The following is a 16709-nucleotide window of genomic DNA, read 5'->3' on the forward strand; positions in this document are numbered from 1 at the left end:
ACAGTCATCGAAAGCCTTGGCAATCAAATGCGCAAGAATTATGAGATACAGGAGACTTGATGGCTTTCGAGCCCGTTGCTTTGTATCCTCTCAGGCCAAATAAACCTATGCATGCGTCACTGGGGAGCATCCTTTGAACAGTGTGCAGCGCTAATGTAACCAGGCAAGGCATGATGACCCCTTGCTCATGAAAGTTTTACTCGTGGTACTTTGATGTACCGCAACGTGGCCGACTATAAGGGCCATGTACTGCTACCTTCAACCCCCAAGTGTCCACCGCCACCCATGTTGTCTCGCCTATATTGTTCAACACCCATGCTTGGTCATGGGTGTTAGTACGTTGGGCAATATAAGATAGTCATCTTCCGCGCTCAAAACATACTGTTCTGCACCGATCACTTTCCCATACAATCAACAGACTGTATGCCGACACAAGCGATCCATACTGACTATCGCATTTTCGCTTGAGTACGTCACTCTCTGGAGTTCGTCTCCTTATCAACTTGCAGCTCATGCCTGGCGCCATCCTGGGAATCACGGTCACAAGATATAAGAGATCGACATGCTTCGTGTCGGAATTTGGAGCACTGCAGTAGTCCTATCTATAGGCTTGTTTGGCGAGCATAGTTCGACTTCAATATGAGCGACGAGAGAATGGGGTCCCATCATTGCGGGACAACGAGGATGATCGAGACGTTGCGCTACACCGGTTCGGCTTCTACGACTGCACATCTCGATCGACGAAGCATGCTCAAATTCGGCGTACGCCTAACATCCAGCAATGAACAAACAATGGCCCACGTGGTCAAGTTTCAAAAGGCTTTCAGGGTTTTCCGAGAGCCCCAACAAAAGACGAGTTCTTTGCAAAGCACCTTTTTGTTCAGTGGAGGACAACAAAGCTATAAAATGAAAGTGGCCTGTGTCGCCGTTCGTTGGGGGAACAATGATGTCCATGTCAAGTTGTTGACAAGAGGTCAATGAGCATGTCCCATGCCTTTGTCTCATTGTCTTCCCCGGTCAAGATATAATGGTACGACACTCATGACACGGCGACAGAGCGAGGTAAGTGACATGGTCAGTTTAATGCTTTGTTTACGCTGCAGAATCTGCGCTGTTTCTGCTAGTCTGGACGCTTGGTGTCCTTGTACATTTTCAACTTTCTTTTTCTCTTTCCTTCTTTGCTGTACCATATGCCAAGTCAAAAGTCAGGATGTGTCAGGGACACACGGTACGGATGTTGAGATGTGGCCACTCGCTCAACCACTACAGCGTACACTGCGGGCGACGGTGCTGGGAGCCTTGCGCGATATGTTCCTCTGCAGCCGAGGACGCACGAGTACACCAGTGCGACAAAGGTAAGCGTGGCGAGCGGTGCGAACGAGACCAACCGAGTGGCCCCGAATACGTCTTGGACGATTTCTGTTCACAGTGCGATCCGGCCTGGTTGCTGTACAAGGCCAAGTCCCTCTTTGAAGACAGGCGAGAACAACTCGAGGGACAGCGGCGCGGCAATGGTCCAGATCCCGAGCTGGACCGTATTCTCCGAGCACTCGAATCGGGATATCTCGAGGCGAGACAAAAGATCATGGACAAGAGCCCGGAGACGCAGAAGAATGTTCCTTTTCTGGCGTGCGTGGACATGATGCAGCTTGGTTTGAGTTCTCGGTGGGTAGGTAAGCGGTGCGTTTGGGGTGACTATCCCGATGATACCGGACAACTACAAAGAGCACAAAGAGAAGCTTTAGACACGTCTTGGCAGGCCAAGCTTGGTTGGGGGAGCGTTCTATCCAACCGTTCCGACTCCTTGGTTGATGAGACGGAGGAGGAGGAAATATACTATGAAGAAGAAGAGGAAGACAAGGAAAATGAAAGAGGTCCAGAGGACAAGGACCAAGTCAAGGATGAGTACAGTGAAGTCGATTGGCTCGAGATTGCGGAACTTCAAATTGATGAAAAGCAAGTCGGTGAAAAGAAGTCTGACTGGAGGGCACAAGATGCGCTACCGAAGCCAGAACTAGACCAGTTACCATCATTACTGCCTCCAGAGATGGAAAATCATGGCAGGCCTGGGAGGGACAAGGAGGCTATGCAGGCCATGGCTTCTCCTCATCATTTACAACCGCCTGTCATAGACTTGACAGCTTCCAAAAACCGACGGCCGATCACCAGTAGCGATGCCCTGTCACGTTGGGAAGAGTTCAGGATATCAAAATCCATAGAATCTCTTCGTCGTCCGTGAGATCCTCGGCTAGAATGAATACAATAACTTCACATGGAGCCCATGATGTTTCAATTCCATGCACAAATATTATTCAGAAAGATCAATCAATAACTCCGCGTTTATTTTATGCAAAAATGGTGTGTATGCTAGTTGATGAATGCCCGTATTGCCTGGTTGAAGCCCCTGCTCGCCGAATGATATCAGAAAAGGTCTGCCTGTAAATGAAAATTCCCACCAGTGTAAATGCCCTTAAAATAAGAGAAAAACGCCCAAAATGTGTAGTATGCTGAATGCAAATGTCGTGATGGTTTTCTGACCTTCCAATTCTCATGCTCGCTCTGTATCCAGTTATGCAATCACCTGTTGTCCGGTGTTCTCGATGCTCCTAATCTGAGTGCAATATCCACTGCACTCACCACGGTGTCGTCTTTTGCGCCGTCGGCCGCCCCACGGCCAGCAGTCTCTGCTCGTTCTTTCATAATGTCCTTCTTGATGCTCCGGTACTCCGTCTTTCTACTCCTGGCTAGTTCGCCTGCTCTTCGCCGGTCGCTGGCGCTCACCAACAGTGGGACGCCGATAACAGCATCATACACCTCTCTGACTTCGGCAACAGTGACATTCTGGCGCTTTGCAACGTCCTCAAAGGGAAATCTCTCATGACAAGTCTCGGCAATATCAACGATGAGATTGCGTGCTGGCTTCCGATGCTTCGTCAACGACGTCGAGCATGACTTGGCTGGGCTCGCTGACGTCGTTGCTGGAAGCGGCGAAGGCGTAGAAGGTGTTACTTGGCGCATCTCATCTCGCCTGATGCTAGTTGGCGTCTGCGGAGGGCTGCCACTTAGTTCTGGTCTGGTCTGAGTGGGTATCAAAGGTTGCGGATGGAATGGCATGCCGCTGTGATGATGCAGGGCTCCCTGGAAGCCCTGTAGGTGCATTGGTATCATCATGGGATGAAACCCTGGGTTATATGGCGACATCGCCATGTATTGCTGAGGTGAGGGCGGAAATGAATGCATGGGTGGACATGGTATCTGTGGCATTGCATGCGAGGTCATCTTCGACATACCCATCATAGGCGTTGGCAAAGCTTGAGGTTTCGGCATCATAGCTCTGTGACTCTGTGCGATGCAGGCTTGACAAGGAGCCTTGGCTCCATTGTGGTGATTGGTAAGAGGCAGCGTCATCGGCGTAGTCGGCGTACGTGGTAATATGATAGGAGTCTGTTTTGGTTTGTCAGGTGGCTGCTCACAAGGTTGCGTTGCTGGAGGGGATGCGGGTAATGGCGTACTTGACATTGCTATATCCATATTCTTCAAAGTGGCCGGGGACGGGCTATTTATGGGCGTCATGGTCTGATTGATGAAGATTGTATGTTGATGATGATTTGCAGCAGCCATCTGGATGTCACCCTGCGGTCTCATAGAAGGGTTTCGCGGAATGTATGAAGCCTCTTGAGGGGTGTTGTGATGGCTGACCCCATCAGGGGATGACATGGTAGCATCCAGCATGGAGAATGGTGTGGTGGGACATAGCTGCTTTGGTGATAGTGGCGGCGAACTCATGGGCCTGGGTCTGCCAGCAGGTTGATTCAGAACAAAGTTGTCCAAGCATGTCGCGAGGGGCAGAGATACACCCCTCATGGCGTTTGCAGCTTCTGCATCATAAAAGTCGGGGGGCAGGCCGACCATGCCAGTGCTTATCCTTCGATCCTGAGCAGAAGCATAAGCATGTGTCTTGTTCTGTGGCTGACCGCCATTTCCTGCCACGGTCACCACAGGAGCAGGCGTGAGCTGTAATTCAGGCACTGCAAATGGTGTGACTTGAGTTTGTACCTGGCCATTATGTTGAAACGGAGACTGATGTTCCTGTTGCGGCTGAATTGCACGACAAGATGGCCCTGTTGTGGTTGGGGGTGTAATCTTGATCTGCAATTTTGTCTGTGCGAGCTTCTGCTTCTTCACCGGCTGGGATGAGATGAACTGAATGTCATCGTCTGATCTCTTCGAAGGCACTCTTGACTGCGTGCTATAGGCTGACTTCTGTGCCGATGGGAATGATCCGAAGTGGTCATGGTTGTTGGTCTGACCTGAGCCGCCCCGAGCAGGAGCGGCGTTGGGTGGCGCAGACATGGCTCGCAGCTCTCTTGTCTCCTGGCGGTTCGCAAGGACAGCGAGAGGTTATGGATTACAACGGGAGAGTCTCCGCTGACGAAGTAGATGCGCTTCCGTCAAGCTGCGAAATCTTGCCGGATATTTGTAGGAAAAGCGGGATGGATCGGGGAGAAAGTGACGGAATCACCGGGGGCCGGAGTTGAGTGGTAGCAAAATTGAGGAGGAGGAGACGAGACATGAGACTTCCCCCCGCAGCGAGTAATGATCGTCAATGAAGCTTCTTCCTTTGCACATGTATTGTCTGTCCTTCTCCAATTGGTGACTGAAACGAAAGTCAAAGACTCAAAACCACCCCTGCATAGGGAAAGCGAGGAGTAGTAGGAGGAAATATGTCCGCCAGTCGGTATTTGAGGTTCGTTCTCAAATCAAAGATCAACGGTTGGCACAGGATACACTGATGGGGCACTTCATTGTGATTGCATCCTGGAGCTTTGCGGGTATCAAAGACGGATGTTAGGCAAGGAGGAAAGGAGGGGAGGGGAGTAAAAGAAGTTGACGATGATGACAAGTCAGCTCGAGAAGGGAAGAAAAAAAAAAGATGCAAATCTGACAACTGACTGAGGTGACTGATTGACTGACTGACATGTGCTGCAGTTCATTCAGTCCCTTATTCTCTCTTGTGTATGTATGTAAGATGCGGGAAGCAACAATATAGGTGAGACCTGCCGCTGGTTGACATACCGAGCGGTGTCGCAAGTGAGTGGTTGCGGGTCTAATTGCAGGGACCAGTATTTGGTATCATCTCGCTTATCCTGGTCAGTTTGAGCGTTGAGAGTGTCTGTGCCAACGTAGTTGCTTGAAAGAGGCATCCCAGGCATGCGTGCTATCGATAGAAAGTGGGTGAATTCATGTGCAATAGATAAAAATAGACAAGAAACGATAAATGCCTACTAGTGAAGAAAGAAAGAAAAGTCTTGCAGACGCAAGAGTTGTCAAGAATAATGACTGACAATAAGAAAACAGCAAAATGGGCAAACACATTACTAACCTGTACTATAATGCATTAGAGGTCAGTGCTTGTACATTGAAGATGCCCCGCCATGAGATGAAGCTGCCTAAGACCTCTAGCGAGGCTGCACCTTCCCCACGTTTGTTCACGTACGTACTTAATCACTGCCGCCAAAGCTGATATGCGCCCTTCAATCTGGTAGCCTTGTAGCTTGTTGAACTTCAACCTTGTCACAGACGTCAAACTCATCATTGCGCCGTGACAAGTTTGACTACTGACATCAAAGAGGGGAAACAAATACGATGGACAACCCTCTAATCTCGTCCCAGAAGTCCTCGGACTCGGGACTCCAGGCAGTTCTTCACCCTCTCGTTCTTCTGACCATCTCCGATTACATCACCCGCTACACCCTGCGAGAGCAAAAGGGCGTGATTGCCGGCGCTTTACTGGGACAGCAGAACGGCCGCGAAGTCACAATCGAGCATGCCTTTGAGTGCGCCACAAAGGCCGAAGATGGAAACATTGTGCTGGATGGCCACTGGTTTGCCCAGAGACTGGATCAGAGTAGGTCTAGTCCTGTCATCAATCGACAACCGCCAAAGGGCAACACATGATGAAAACAAAGCTAACACATGCGTGTGCTGCAGTGCGCACCATACACAAGTCACCTCAATTAGACCTTGTGGGTTGGTACACACTACTGCCCAGGACTGGCCCGACCCCATCCATTCTCCCGATTCACAGCTGGCTCCTCTCGGAACACAACGAGTCGTCGTTGCTGCTGGCCTTCCACCCGGAAGAGGCCGTCGACCAATCGGCAGGTAGCAGACTACCTCTGACCATTTACGAGAGCAATTACGAAGTGGACGAACCCAAGGCGGACCACAACAGCGAAGACAAGGAGATGAAGGACAGCGATGCGCCTCTCAAGCTCAAGTTCCGAGAGCTGCCATACTCTGTGGAGTCCGGTGAAGCTGAGATGATCAGCATGGACTTCATTGCTCAAGGTGCCGGCAATGCGACCCTAGTCAAGCCAAAGGAGCCGGCAAAGACTGGAAGGGTGCTACAAGAAGTTGAGGGCAAGGGCAAAGAGAAGGTGGAGAAGGTGGAGGATGACAAGCAGCAAGAAGACAGCACACCTGTCCCGGATGAGCACGTACTGTCCCGGGAAGAAGAAGAACTTATTGGGTCCCTCACAACCAAGGCCAATGCCATCAAGATGCTACAAGCTCGCATAAAGCTTCTCATCACCTACCTCGAGCGACTGCCACCATCTTCAATCTCGGGCTCCCAGACGCCGTCAGCCGCCGAGCAACAGGCAGACGCTCACACGATGCCGTCGCATACCATCCTCAGATCTATCCAGGCTTTGGTGAACCGGCTCGCACTCCTAGTACCCTCTGCCACAGAGGCTTTCCAGCAGGAACTGCTTAGTGAAGCTAACGATGTACATCTCGTGACTCTGCTCAATGATGTCATGCAAAGTGCTATTGGCATTCGTGACATTGGCAAGAAGCATCATGCTGTGGAATCTGCCAAGAAGCAGACACGGAACTTGATGCAGCAGGTCAACCTCGATGGCGGACACATGGCAGCAGCTGGAATGGTTGACTTCTAGGATCGGTCGACCAACACAATCAATACTCATGAACTGACCTCCGCAGCCCGGCGTGGATTTAAGTTGTGGAGATGAGGGCGTTTTGCATTTGCACGGCGAAAATGGCGTTCATTTAAGCACAAAAGACTATGCGGGGAACCTTTGAATTAGGCCCCAAATTCTTGTCAGCATCACAAGGATGAATCTTTACGATAGAACAGACGATAATGAACATGATGAACGAATGTAATTCTCTATCGAGATACCCGCTGCAACCAAACAATTGTGGCAAGTCCATCTAGTCCTCTGTCTATTAACCACACAGGACTGTATCCAAACCCCATTCGAGTGGAAAAAACATCAACCTCCGGAAAAGCCAGCGCCTGATAATCTATGGTATACGAAATGATGAAAACGTGTCTTGTGTAAGCATGTCGAAAACCAACCCCAAGTCCCTCCTGATCTAGCCTTTGCGATGGAGAAACTAGGAAATTTTCTTTTTCCCCGGGGGTATTTATTTCTTACCAGAGATGCCATATTTTCTTATTCCGTGTATTCTTATATTTCCCAAATTCTGTCTGTCCTCTTTTCGTGAACATTATACTTCGATGACAACCTTGAGAACCAGGTTGCCGTCATCGTCGACGGTCCGGCTTGCCAGCTCGAAAGCACCCTTGGCAGCATCCAGGCCCTTGAACCGGTGCGTCACCATGTCATCCAAGCTTGGAAGATTATATGCAGCACCAACTTGACCTTGACTGCATAGCAGTCTGATGCCCGTGGGATAGGTGTTGGCGTAGCGGAAGATGCCAAGAATGTCCACCTCGCGGAGGTGGGCGGCAGACATAGGCAGCGTCTGAATGGGCGTGCCCATGCCGACCATGATGAGTTTTCCTCCTGGTCGCGTAGCGTAGAGACAAGTATGCATGCACGTCTCCTTTCCCGTGCACTCAAAGGTGATGTCGACGCCATCGTCTTCGTCTTCGTCCTCTAGGCCGGGCGGTGGTGCTGTCAAGGCGAGAACGTCCGCAGCCAAGGCTTTGGCACTTTCAAAGCGTCCCTCAATAGAGTCCGAGTATATACTGCCCGGGGTCATGACGCCGAGGTCGGGCGGTGTCGTAGTCCCCGAGTGAGTGGCGAAGGAAGAGCAACTGGACGAGCTGTGAAAGGGACGCGCCACAACGTAGCCATGCGTGGCAAAGCCGCGTTTAACGGCATAATCTACTCGACCTGCATCAACATCCGTAATGGTCACTGAAGTACAGCCAGAGCGTCGCGCCATTGCTGCAGTGAGAAGTCCCACAGTGCCAGCTCCCATCACAAGAGCTGTCGAGCCAGGAGTTGGGGCAGCACGGTTGACTGCGTGTATAGCAACAGACAATGGCTCAAGAAGAGCGGCTGCTTCGAGAGACACATGGTCTGGCAATCTATGGGTATGGTCAGAGATCTCGTGGTGCTACACTTGACTAGGCACAACTTACTTGTGGCACCAGATGGCGGGATGGTTGATCCTTTCCTGCAGAGTGCCCTGAAAATGAGGAACACTCTTGGCACTGCTCCTGAATCTCATCTTCTTGCAAAGGTTATACCTTCCTTTCCGGCAGATGGAACACTGCCCGCAAGGAAGTCCAACCTCGAGTGCTACTCTATCGCCGAGCTTGAACCCGCTCACCTGGGGCCCAATGGCCACAACGATACCAGACGACTCATGGCCAAGTGACAGTGGCGCACAAGCACAGAGGTCACCGTTGGCAAACTTTTTGTAGTAAGAAACATCAGAGCCGCATATCCCGGTAGCCTTGACCTCAATCTGAAGTTCACCAAGGGCCGGATCCTCGATACTGCGGGTTTCCTACGTTTATCATCACATGTTAATAAGCTAGCTGGGAAGAAAAGAATAAAGGGACATGGATCAGGGCAAATCCCGGCTAATGGGACTGTGTAACAGTAAGATCCTAAGGAGATATTGGAACACCAACTCACCAATCGCAGGTCCCGTGGTCCATGCAGGACGGATGCATTGATCATAGAAGATTTAGAGTGAACGGGTAGATGCATAGGCGCGATCTCGTCAATCATGACGGAGGGAGCCATTGTGAAATATGACGACAACGGCGTGGGATGTAGTGCGGGATGAGGTTGGGGATCGAGTATAATGATAGGAGTTTTTTTGGGGGGAGAGCGTGGGTTACAGATAGTGGACGAGTATGACCGCCCACAACTACCAGTATGGCCAAGTTTTATGATAAGCAGGAAGGCTGATATGAATCATCAGATGGAAATGTTCATCTCTTTGCCTGACAAGACTTGCGGGTAGGCTTGAAATCAGTGATAGTTTGAGTGAAGAGAAAGACTGCAAGAGTCCAGAGAACCCCCACCCGTCTTATGTACGTAGGCAAAAGACCCGTGCAATTCCATCACTGCTATGTGATGGACAATTCTTAACCTGATGTCAGTCATGGTCCAGGAGGCATCGATGAGGAGTCTTGGGCCAGGAGCCGAGCAAGTCCAGGGTGCCGACATGTGTGAAGTGTTAATGGAAACCATGACGCCCAGTCACGTATCGATGAGTTATCTTGACGAGGTCAGATAGTCGTCTTGGAGCACGACATAATCTCGGGAAAGCTTGCATGCGGCTTGGATGTCCAATGTAACAGGACGCGCTGCTGTCTACCCGGCGGGCAGATCCCTGAGGTGGATGGTGTGGTCCCTGATCAAGGGCCGTCTGGTATAAGTGGGTGTCCCAATGTATACGTACATTTGCAAAAGAACCAGTGAGTGTGTATATATGTGTGTGTGCGAGGGCGCGTGTATGTCTTGACGCTAGCGAAGCGACCGTTGAGGACTGCACGGTTATAGTCTCGGAGTAACGTAGGTAGGGGATAACTCTCATCGGTCCCTTGCCTCATAGGTGTGCCAATCATGCTTGCCGCTCAGTGGAGCTTCGAGCACTCTGTACAAGAGATTGTGTGGGCGTGTGTGTGTCGATAATCATCGGGTGGACACGGGTATTCGTGTCGAGGTCTGCTTTTTATTTATTCACGACAGGCCACCAAAATCCAGCTTGGACTTGACTTTCAGACGAGGCGCCATCTCTTCGCTTTACTTTGTAATGAGTAAGAAAGGACTGATAACATTGAGAGAAGCACTGCGGTGAGCAGATACCAGCCCTGAAACAGGCTAGTCTGGATATCGAATGGCTTTGTAGGCGAACTTTGGTCGTCGTGATGAAGGTGCAATCTGCAGTGACTGCCAGCGGGATATGCCGCCTGTAAACAGGAATACCACCGGAATCTCGGTGCGTTCGTAGCATCGACGTACTAGATTATATAGACAAGACAAGAGATCGTCGATTTTTGATGAAGGATCGTCGAGGTTGACGATAGCTCACGCCCGTCAAACCAACCGACATGGCCTCTTCATCAAGATGTGGAGGGACTGGAGATCAGCAACTCGCTTCCACCCATTGTGACTTCTGTGCACAGTTGAATTATTCAGTGCGATGTGTAAAGAACGTCGCGCTTTCCACATGAAGCTCGGTGCTCAATCGGAAGTTGAAGTGGCTGACCTCCGTGCGGTCTCGTATGACTCCTAGGTGTGTATAGTACATAGGTCACTAGGTAGTAACTACAAGACCTACAGAGTACATCAGACACTTGACAACTTAGTGCCCCACATTGATCAGTTACCCCAAGGGAGCCGCTACATTATACCCAGGTATACTTGCATGCTCCGAACAGGAAAGCAGGTACATTGGGACTTGTACTTTACCTGGGGTCTCTCCAAATCGGCCCCTCATCCCATTGGCACGGGAAAAATGCTAAAGAATCCCCATCTCTTCTTTTTTCTCTGTCTCTGTTTGACAAAACACGATACCGTCTATCTGAACTACTTCCCATCATTCAAATTTGGACTAGTAATGTAGGTTTGCTTGCTACTCAATTGACAGCCTGTATCCTTTTCCTTGGATCTTACGACGACTCATCATTGGAGCACATGCGGGGAACAAGACACGTTTTCCTTTCCATACAAGACACGCATGGACTCGAGTTACCGCGGTCGTCACCGGAAAAAATTATGACTTCTTGTCCGTATACTCCGCAATCTCGGCCCTACATGAAAGCTACAGTCTGCTGGGTGGCCGAGGTTACTGCACATGGCAGCAGGGGTCTCGAGAAGTCAACTAACTCCCCTGTCCATGTCCTCGGTGCTGTTCCACCGATACTGCATATTGGGTAGCGATGATACTGCCTAGGGTCGACGTTGGTTATTCTGCTGCTCCGTATCATTGGAACTGTCAGGAGGGGAATAAGAACAATCTCTACTTGCGTGGCTTGTGTCTTTGCAAGGTTATTACGCATTGCTTACTGGGCATAGTCACATATCCAACCTGATATGGTCAATTTAGTCAAAACCCGTCAGCTCACTCAGCAGATGAGTCTATACTTTGCACGCACTTACAAGGGGAACTTCAACCCACCGGCGGCAGGGAAAGCCAGCCATCCGTTCGAGACCTAGTGGGTTGACATGGTTAACTGACTCTTGACGACATGCTGCCGAGATCTGGGGAGATATGAGCTGAGCAGTTGGCCTACTACCTACGCACACCTGTCCCAATCACCAATGAGACTTCTACCGAGAGCCATTCCCTTCTTGACCGCACATTTCCCCCTCCATGCGGAAAGCAAAAGATAAGGCACACTGCTTGAGTACTATCGAATACCAGTCATGTCTTGACATGCAGTCTTGTCACCAAGCAAAAACCATGTTGCAGGCCATGACAATGTACAGACGGGACGCCACTCCTCACACCTCTTCCGTCTCTGCTACCTCCTCTTGGGTATGGCCAATTTCCACACGTATGCAGCTTGCTCTATGCATGCATCTATAGCTTCTCCAAGTCGCAGGCCCGGCTTCGCTATCAGACAAATCTCTGCCAATCGGCCCCGTCCCACCATGATGCTACACACCTACCTCGCCGTAGCCCACAAACACTCATCTTATTCAGGTCAAGTAGGCAATCAGGGAATTTTTTGTCCAGACTGTGGCCCAATCCCTTTCCAGGACGTCCGACCTGGGCATCTAGACAGAGGACGGAGCAATCATGGAAGCCACTGGCATGTGAAGTCAATCGGAAACCGGATGGTACTGGTACTCCATTCCAAGGACGACTAAAATGTTAGCACGCAACTGCTTCTCGACAATTGGTGCAGACACACCGGACATCGAAGACGACTACCATTTCGACTTTGAGAGAAGGAAAGCAAATCTTGGAGAATTGGAGTCAAGAGTGATTTGGATGTGCTAATGCCAGACAGGGATCTGTGCCAAGAGGGTACTTTGACTTACCGCTCACACATCTAGATCAGGCAGTATTTGAGACATGTAGTGAGACTTCTGCCGCCCCAGTAACATATACACTTGCCGTTTGAACGCAGACTTCAGCCTGGTGCAAAACTATCACTATCATCGTCCTGCAGCTCACCAGCTCGGGAGTCGGCGCTTTGGCGTTTCCCCAGCTTTCATCGGCAGATACTGTCCTCGCCTCCGGCATTGATTGCACTCGCAGCCCAGATTCTTACCTGGAAAATGGGCAAGCCGTATTCGGTTTCACTTGTTTGTCCATTTCAAAGGTCATTTGTTGCCGTCATGTAGCGTGGCATTGCCATCTGCACCCAGACGAGAGATGGCCACAGGCTCCAGTTCTTCACCAGCAATATACCCTCGCATCACAACATATCAAGGCAAAGACGAACCAGCTATAACACACGGTATTATATAATGGCCGGACCCACAATCGGGCCTTTCAGCCGCCCAACTCTAGCGTCAGGTAGTACAGAACTTGCTGGCTGATCCGAGTCAAAGTTGTCAAGTTTCTCACGAATCAGGAAGAATACAAACGCGATCTTGAGGTCCACAGCTTTTCTCGCCGTGGCAAGTAATATGCTACTTGTGATATGTGTCAAAAATAACTTGCCATGTTGCGTGATAGGGCTCCAGTCGTTTAGCATTAGCAGCGAATACTTCCTCGCGGCTAAAGAAACAGGACCCATTCTGAAAGTCACGCCTGTAATACTACTGTATAAGTATAAGGAATCCATAATTAGCCACCCCCGGCACTGAGCAGAAGGACGCGCCACAACTCAGTCTAGATGAGCCGGTCACGATAAGGTGAAGCAAGCAATCTGTGTTAACGAGTTGCATAGATGTGACAACGGCATTACCATATGCAGGCATTACACGGCTCGCTTTCGTCTTGGTTAGTCAATATTGCGATTCATTGATGTGATAGTTGCTTTGGGACGAACGAAGCCTCTTTTTTTTTTTTCCTCCAGTTTGAAACCCATTCTGATCAATCAACGCTCCGGATCACGCCACGGTGCTTCATGCAGGCCAAATCTGCAAGGACGGCACGGATATGCGTTCGAGGTTCGTTCGGATCCGGTGTGTGGCGACATGTTTTTTCTATTGAGAGTGGAGGCGACCAAGGCAATGAGGAGAAAAAAAGATGTTTCCACCATTTCAGATATCTCGCTTATACAATTGAGATTGCCGTTGCAGCTGGCAGCCATCATCTCAGACCTGCACGTCCCGAATTTGATGATCTGGTTCTTTTTCATCGTGGGGTTTCGCTCCATTGGTTCATACGCCCCCCAGACTCAATCAATATGAATCAAGACAACACAAATGAGATCCAAGCCAGACATGCGCGTATTTGACAAACATGGACTAATTGCATGGAAGATCTATTCTCGTCCTGTGCCACCTCCATGCGTAATCAACGGTCGACCACCTCCACATCCGGGATCGACTCGTCCGGTGGTTCTCCCTTTACTTAGTATATTGGTCTAATACAATATCTCTGGTGGCAACTTGAAAACAAATCCCGTCACATTTGTGGTTATATCACGATCTTTGGAGTACGTACACAGAAAGATTGAAGTGACACGCAGATCCCCCTCGTACCCATTGAAACATTGCAGACCCTCCGGCCCGACAAGGCCGAAGATCGCCAAGAGACTATACCTACTCTGAAGGAAAGGCAGAAGAAAAACAAGTTCTCTCCCTTCCGCCGCAGAACTGATCAAGTATAGTCATATTCTGGGGACGGAGGGGGAAAAGAAATCCTGGGGACCCCAGTTTTGCTCTTTTGGCACATCTCTGTCGTCTCCTTCACACGATGCTGGTAATCTTTTTCGGGGAGGGTGTGCTACAAGGCAGTGCTGGGTCAGGTACAAAACACATCATTGATGACGAACTATACAAACCCCCCGTCCGTCATCCGCAAACGAACTCTATGGCCCTACGTTCTCAGGTTCTCCCGGGACACACTCTCCCATGATGCCGTGTGACGTGAAAGATGTACATTGCCTTACAAGTGTTTTTTTTTCTTTTTCTTTTTTTTGGAAAGGTGTTCAAAAAGGGTTGTCATGGGGAGAAAAGAAGAAAAGTAATAAAACAGCTGGTGAAAGCTTTAAGCACACCAGAAATTTATTGAGCGATGTCGCTACCAACCAATAAATATCAATACGCGAACCTCCATCATCACCACCAAAACCCCAGAAGCGCAACGTGCCGTTTCCGCCCCTCCATCTTCTCCTTTTTCCCCTCCCTCATGCGTATCATTCCCAACTTACAGTCCGTCCACCTAGAACGTGCTAGTCGCCAGTCGGCTGGCAGCATTCCGAGCGTCAACCCTGTCCTCATCGTCCTCCTCGGCCAAGCCGCTCAGTCCTCCACCAGCAGCAGCCGCCTTGTCTGCCTCAGCCGCCTCCTCTTCTGGCAGACCACCCATCAGACTCCCCGACATGCTCCTGTTCAGGTTTTCCGAGCGCCGGGGCACACCACTCCACGCATCACCCTTGGGACCCTGACTGGCCGCTAGATTGGTGCGACGTGCCACGGGGTGTGCTTCACGTCCTAGTCTACTCAAGCCACCAGAAGCATCGATGGCTCTGACATCTGGTCGCACGCTCTCAAGCAGAGCCAGAGTTCGGCGCTCAGCATCAATTTCCCGTATCACATATTCGCGAATGCTCATACGGAGGTCGGCCGCTGTGCGAGCAAACCAGCGACGGCGCTCCTGCACAAGGTTCTGCGACACGCGCTGGGTCTTTCTCATAAGTTCCAGCTCACTGTTGCGAGCATCATCCAAGGCTGTAATGGCCTCGTCGACCTTGTCACGACGGACATTTGAGGAGGCCTTGAGACGGTCTGCCGCATTGAGCCTACTGCGTGTCGACTCCTGCGCCTGTAGGAACTCGCGCGTCAAAAGCTGACGGTTTGTCAAGGTTTCCTTGACAATGAAGGCATCCTGCGAATGGTACTGGAAAGGGTCGCCAATGGTCGTGGCTTCGGCAGTGGCTTGGGCGGCGTGGCAGTCTCCAACCGTCTGCACGATCTTTCCAAGCTTGCGGTAGGCATTTGCCAGACCTGGATGTGGCTCTTGAATGTTCATGCCGCCAAGCTTAACGCCGAAATCTGATTCCGCAAGACCCAAACCTAATGACAATTAGTACTCGTATAGAAGAATTATTGCAGCATCTGTGTATCATACCTCGGCGTGCTTTAACCAGCTTGTCAACCTTGTGTCCAGCATCCATGGAACCAAGGTAGAACAGCTTGACTATAGGCCGAGCTTCAGAAAGTTCAGGGGTATCGTCCGGCGGAGGAGCAAATTGCTTCAGAACCTTTCTTCGCACTCCAGTTGCGGGTTGCTTCATCTTGTACATGGGGCTATAGCCAAAGTCGCTCTCCACAAATAGCACCATTTCCTCGTCCCTCATAAGTACCTCATTGCTGCAAACGTAGTTGAACCATCTCTGCATGAGGGCCTTTACCCGCGTTTCGTCCTCGTCTGTGCCGGCGCCGGCAGAAGTGACCGGTGGAGGGACCGCGGGAACGAAAGCGTCCGGGTTTGCCGATATTAAGTGGTCTGCGAGCTTGACGAATTCGGAGTGCATGCGGCGGACATCGCGGAACTGTGTGGTTCGGAATCTTGGAATGTTCGTCTAAAAAGGTCCCAAGTTGTGATCAGCGTCATGACTTTAAAGTGCCATTGCATTTTATGACTCACGTGAACATCAAACCTCAAGATCGGGTCTTTGCGGCCAGTTCTCTCCAATCCCGTGATCTTTGCCTGTAGCTTATATTGCGGCTGGGTTGGTCGTCGCACTGGTTGCCCCTGGGCACTTGGCTGCCCCTCATGTTGACCGTGCTGCTGTTGTTGCTGTTGCTGCTGTTGCGGCGCATCAGGTTCTTGGGAAAAGCCCGGCTGCGCTTGTTGCTGCTCTTGTTGCTGCTGGTGGTTCAAGGAGTCTCCGAATCCAGATTGTTGCGATGCCTCGGATTCTTGCGACTCGCCAAAGCCAGAGTCAGCAGCAGCGCTGTCGCTCGGCCCCTTGAAGGGGTCCTCTGGCGCTTCAGGCTGACTGGAACCATTGTCTGTAGTTTGCGATCCATAGCCGTACCCGGAGTCGTTGCCGGCGGAGCTGTAGGTTGTATCGTTGCGCCGCGGCGTTGCGGGAGGCGAAGAACCCCACGGTGAGTGGCCCACGGCCTGCTCATCCTCAACTATCCCACTGCGATAATCCATGATGATCGATCGGAAATACTGTCGGGACCTCGCGCGGATTCAGGGTCAGTAGGAGTTGGATGCGCTTTGGTGGGTTGATGAAAGCTGTCCGAGAGCCAGGCTATGACGTTGTGGCAGAGAAGGGAGCTATTGACTTTTGGGTGATTTTGGGGCCAATTGAAGCTCCTAGGCCA

At 50.8% G+C, this 16709-nt stretch overlaps 5 protein-coding genes across 5 annotated transcripts; 2 read left to right on the forward strand and 3 right to left on the reverse strand.

Annotated features, from left to right (window-relative positions):
* Positions 1-1210: 1210 nt before the first annotated feature.
* On the forward strand, positions 1211-2239 carry PFICI_04632 (uncharacterized protein; the record flags this gene model as incomplete). Its single annotated transcript, XM_007833213.1, has 1 exon — positions 1211-2239. One exon carries the CDS (start codon positions 1211-1213, stop codon positions 2237-2239), a length of 1029 nt encoding a protein of 342 aa, XP_007831404.1.
* Positions 2240-2569: 330 nt separating this feature from the next.
* On the reverse strand, positions 2570-4353 carry PFICI_04633 (uncharacterized protein; the record flags this gene model as incomplete). The annotated part of the gene is made up of 4 exons (XM_007833214.1): positions 2570-2581; positions 2638-3073; positions 3291-3444; positions 3513-4353. The coding sequence occupies 4 exons, from the start codon at positions 4351-4353 to the stop codon at positions 2570-2572; spliced, it is 1443 nt and encodes a 480-aa protein (XP_007831405.1).
* Positions 4354-5646: 1293 nt separating this feature from the next.
* PFICI_04634 (uncharacterized protein) lies at positions 5647-6962 on the forward strand (the record flags this gene model as incomplete). Its single annotated transcript, XM_007833215.1, has 2 exons — positions 5647-5908; positions 5992-6962. 2 exons carry the CDS (start codon positions 5647-5649, stop codon positions 6960-6962), a joined length of 1233 nt encoding a protein of 410 aa, XP_007831406.1.
* A 577-nt stretch (positions 6963-7539) lies between these two features.
* Positions 7540-9035, reverse strand: PFICI_04635 (uncharacterized protein; the record flags this gene model as incomplete). Its single annotated transcript, XM_007833216.1, has 3 exons — positions 7540-8368; positions 8423-8793; positions 8925-9035. The coding sequence occupies 3 exons, from the start codon at positions 9033-9035 to the stop codon at positions 7540-7542; spliced, it is 1311 nt and encodes a 436-aa protein (XP_007831407.1).
* Positions 9036-14589: 5554 nt separating this feature from the next.
* On the reverse strand, positions 14590-16536 carry PFICI_04636 (uncharacterized protein; the record flags this gene model as incomplete). Its single annotated transcript, XM_007833217.1, has 3 exons — positions 14590-15443; positions 15499-15952; positions 16018-16536. The coding sequence occupies 3 exons, from the start codon at positions 16534-16536 to the stop codon at positions 14590-14592; spliced, it is 1827 nt and encodes a 608-aa protein (XP_007831408.1).
* Positions 16537-16709: the final 173 nt, after the last annotated feature.

Source organism: Pestalotiopsis fici (assembly GCF_000516985.1).
Source record: "Pestalotiopsis fici W106-1 unplaced genomic scaffold PFICI_Scf_3, whole genome shotgun sequence".
NCBI classification, from domain to species: domain Eukaryota; kingdom Fungi; phylum Ascomycota; class Sordariomycetes; order Amphisphaeriales; family Sporocadaceae; genus Pestalotiopsis; species Pestalotiopsis fici.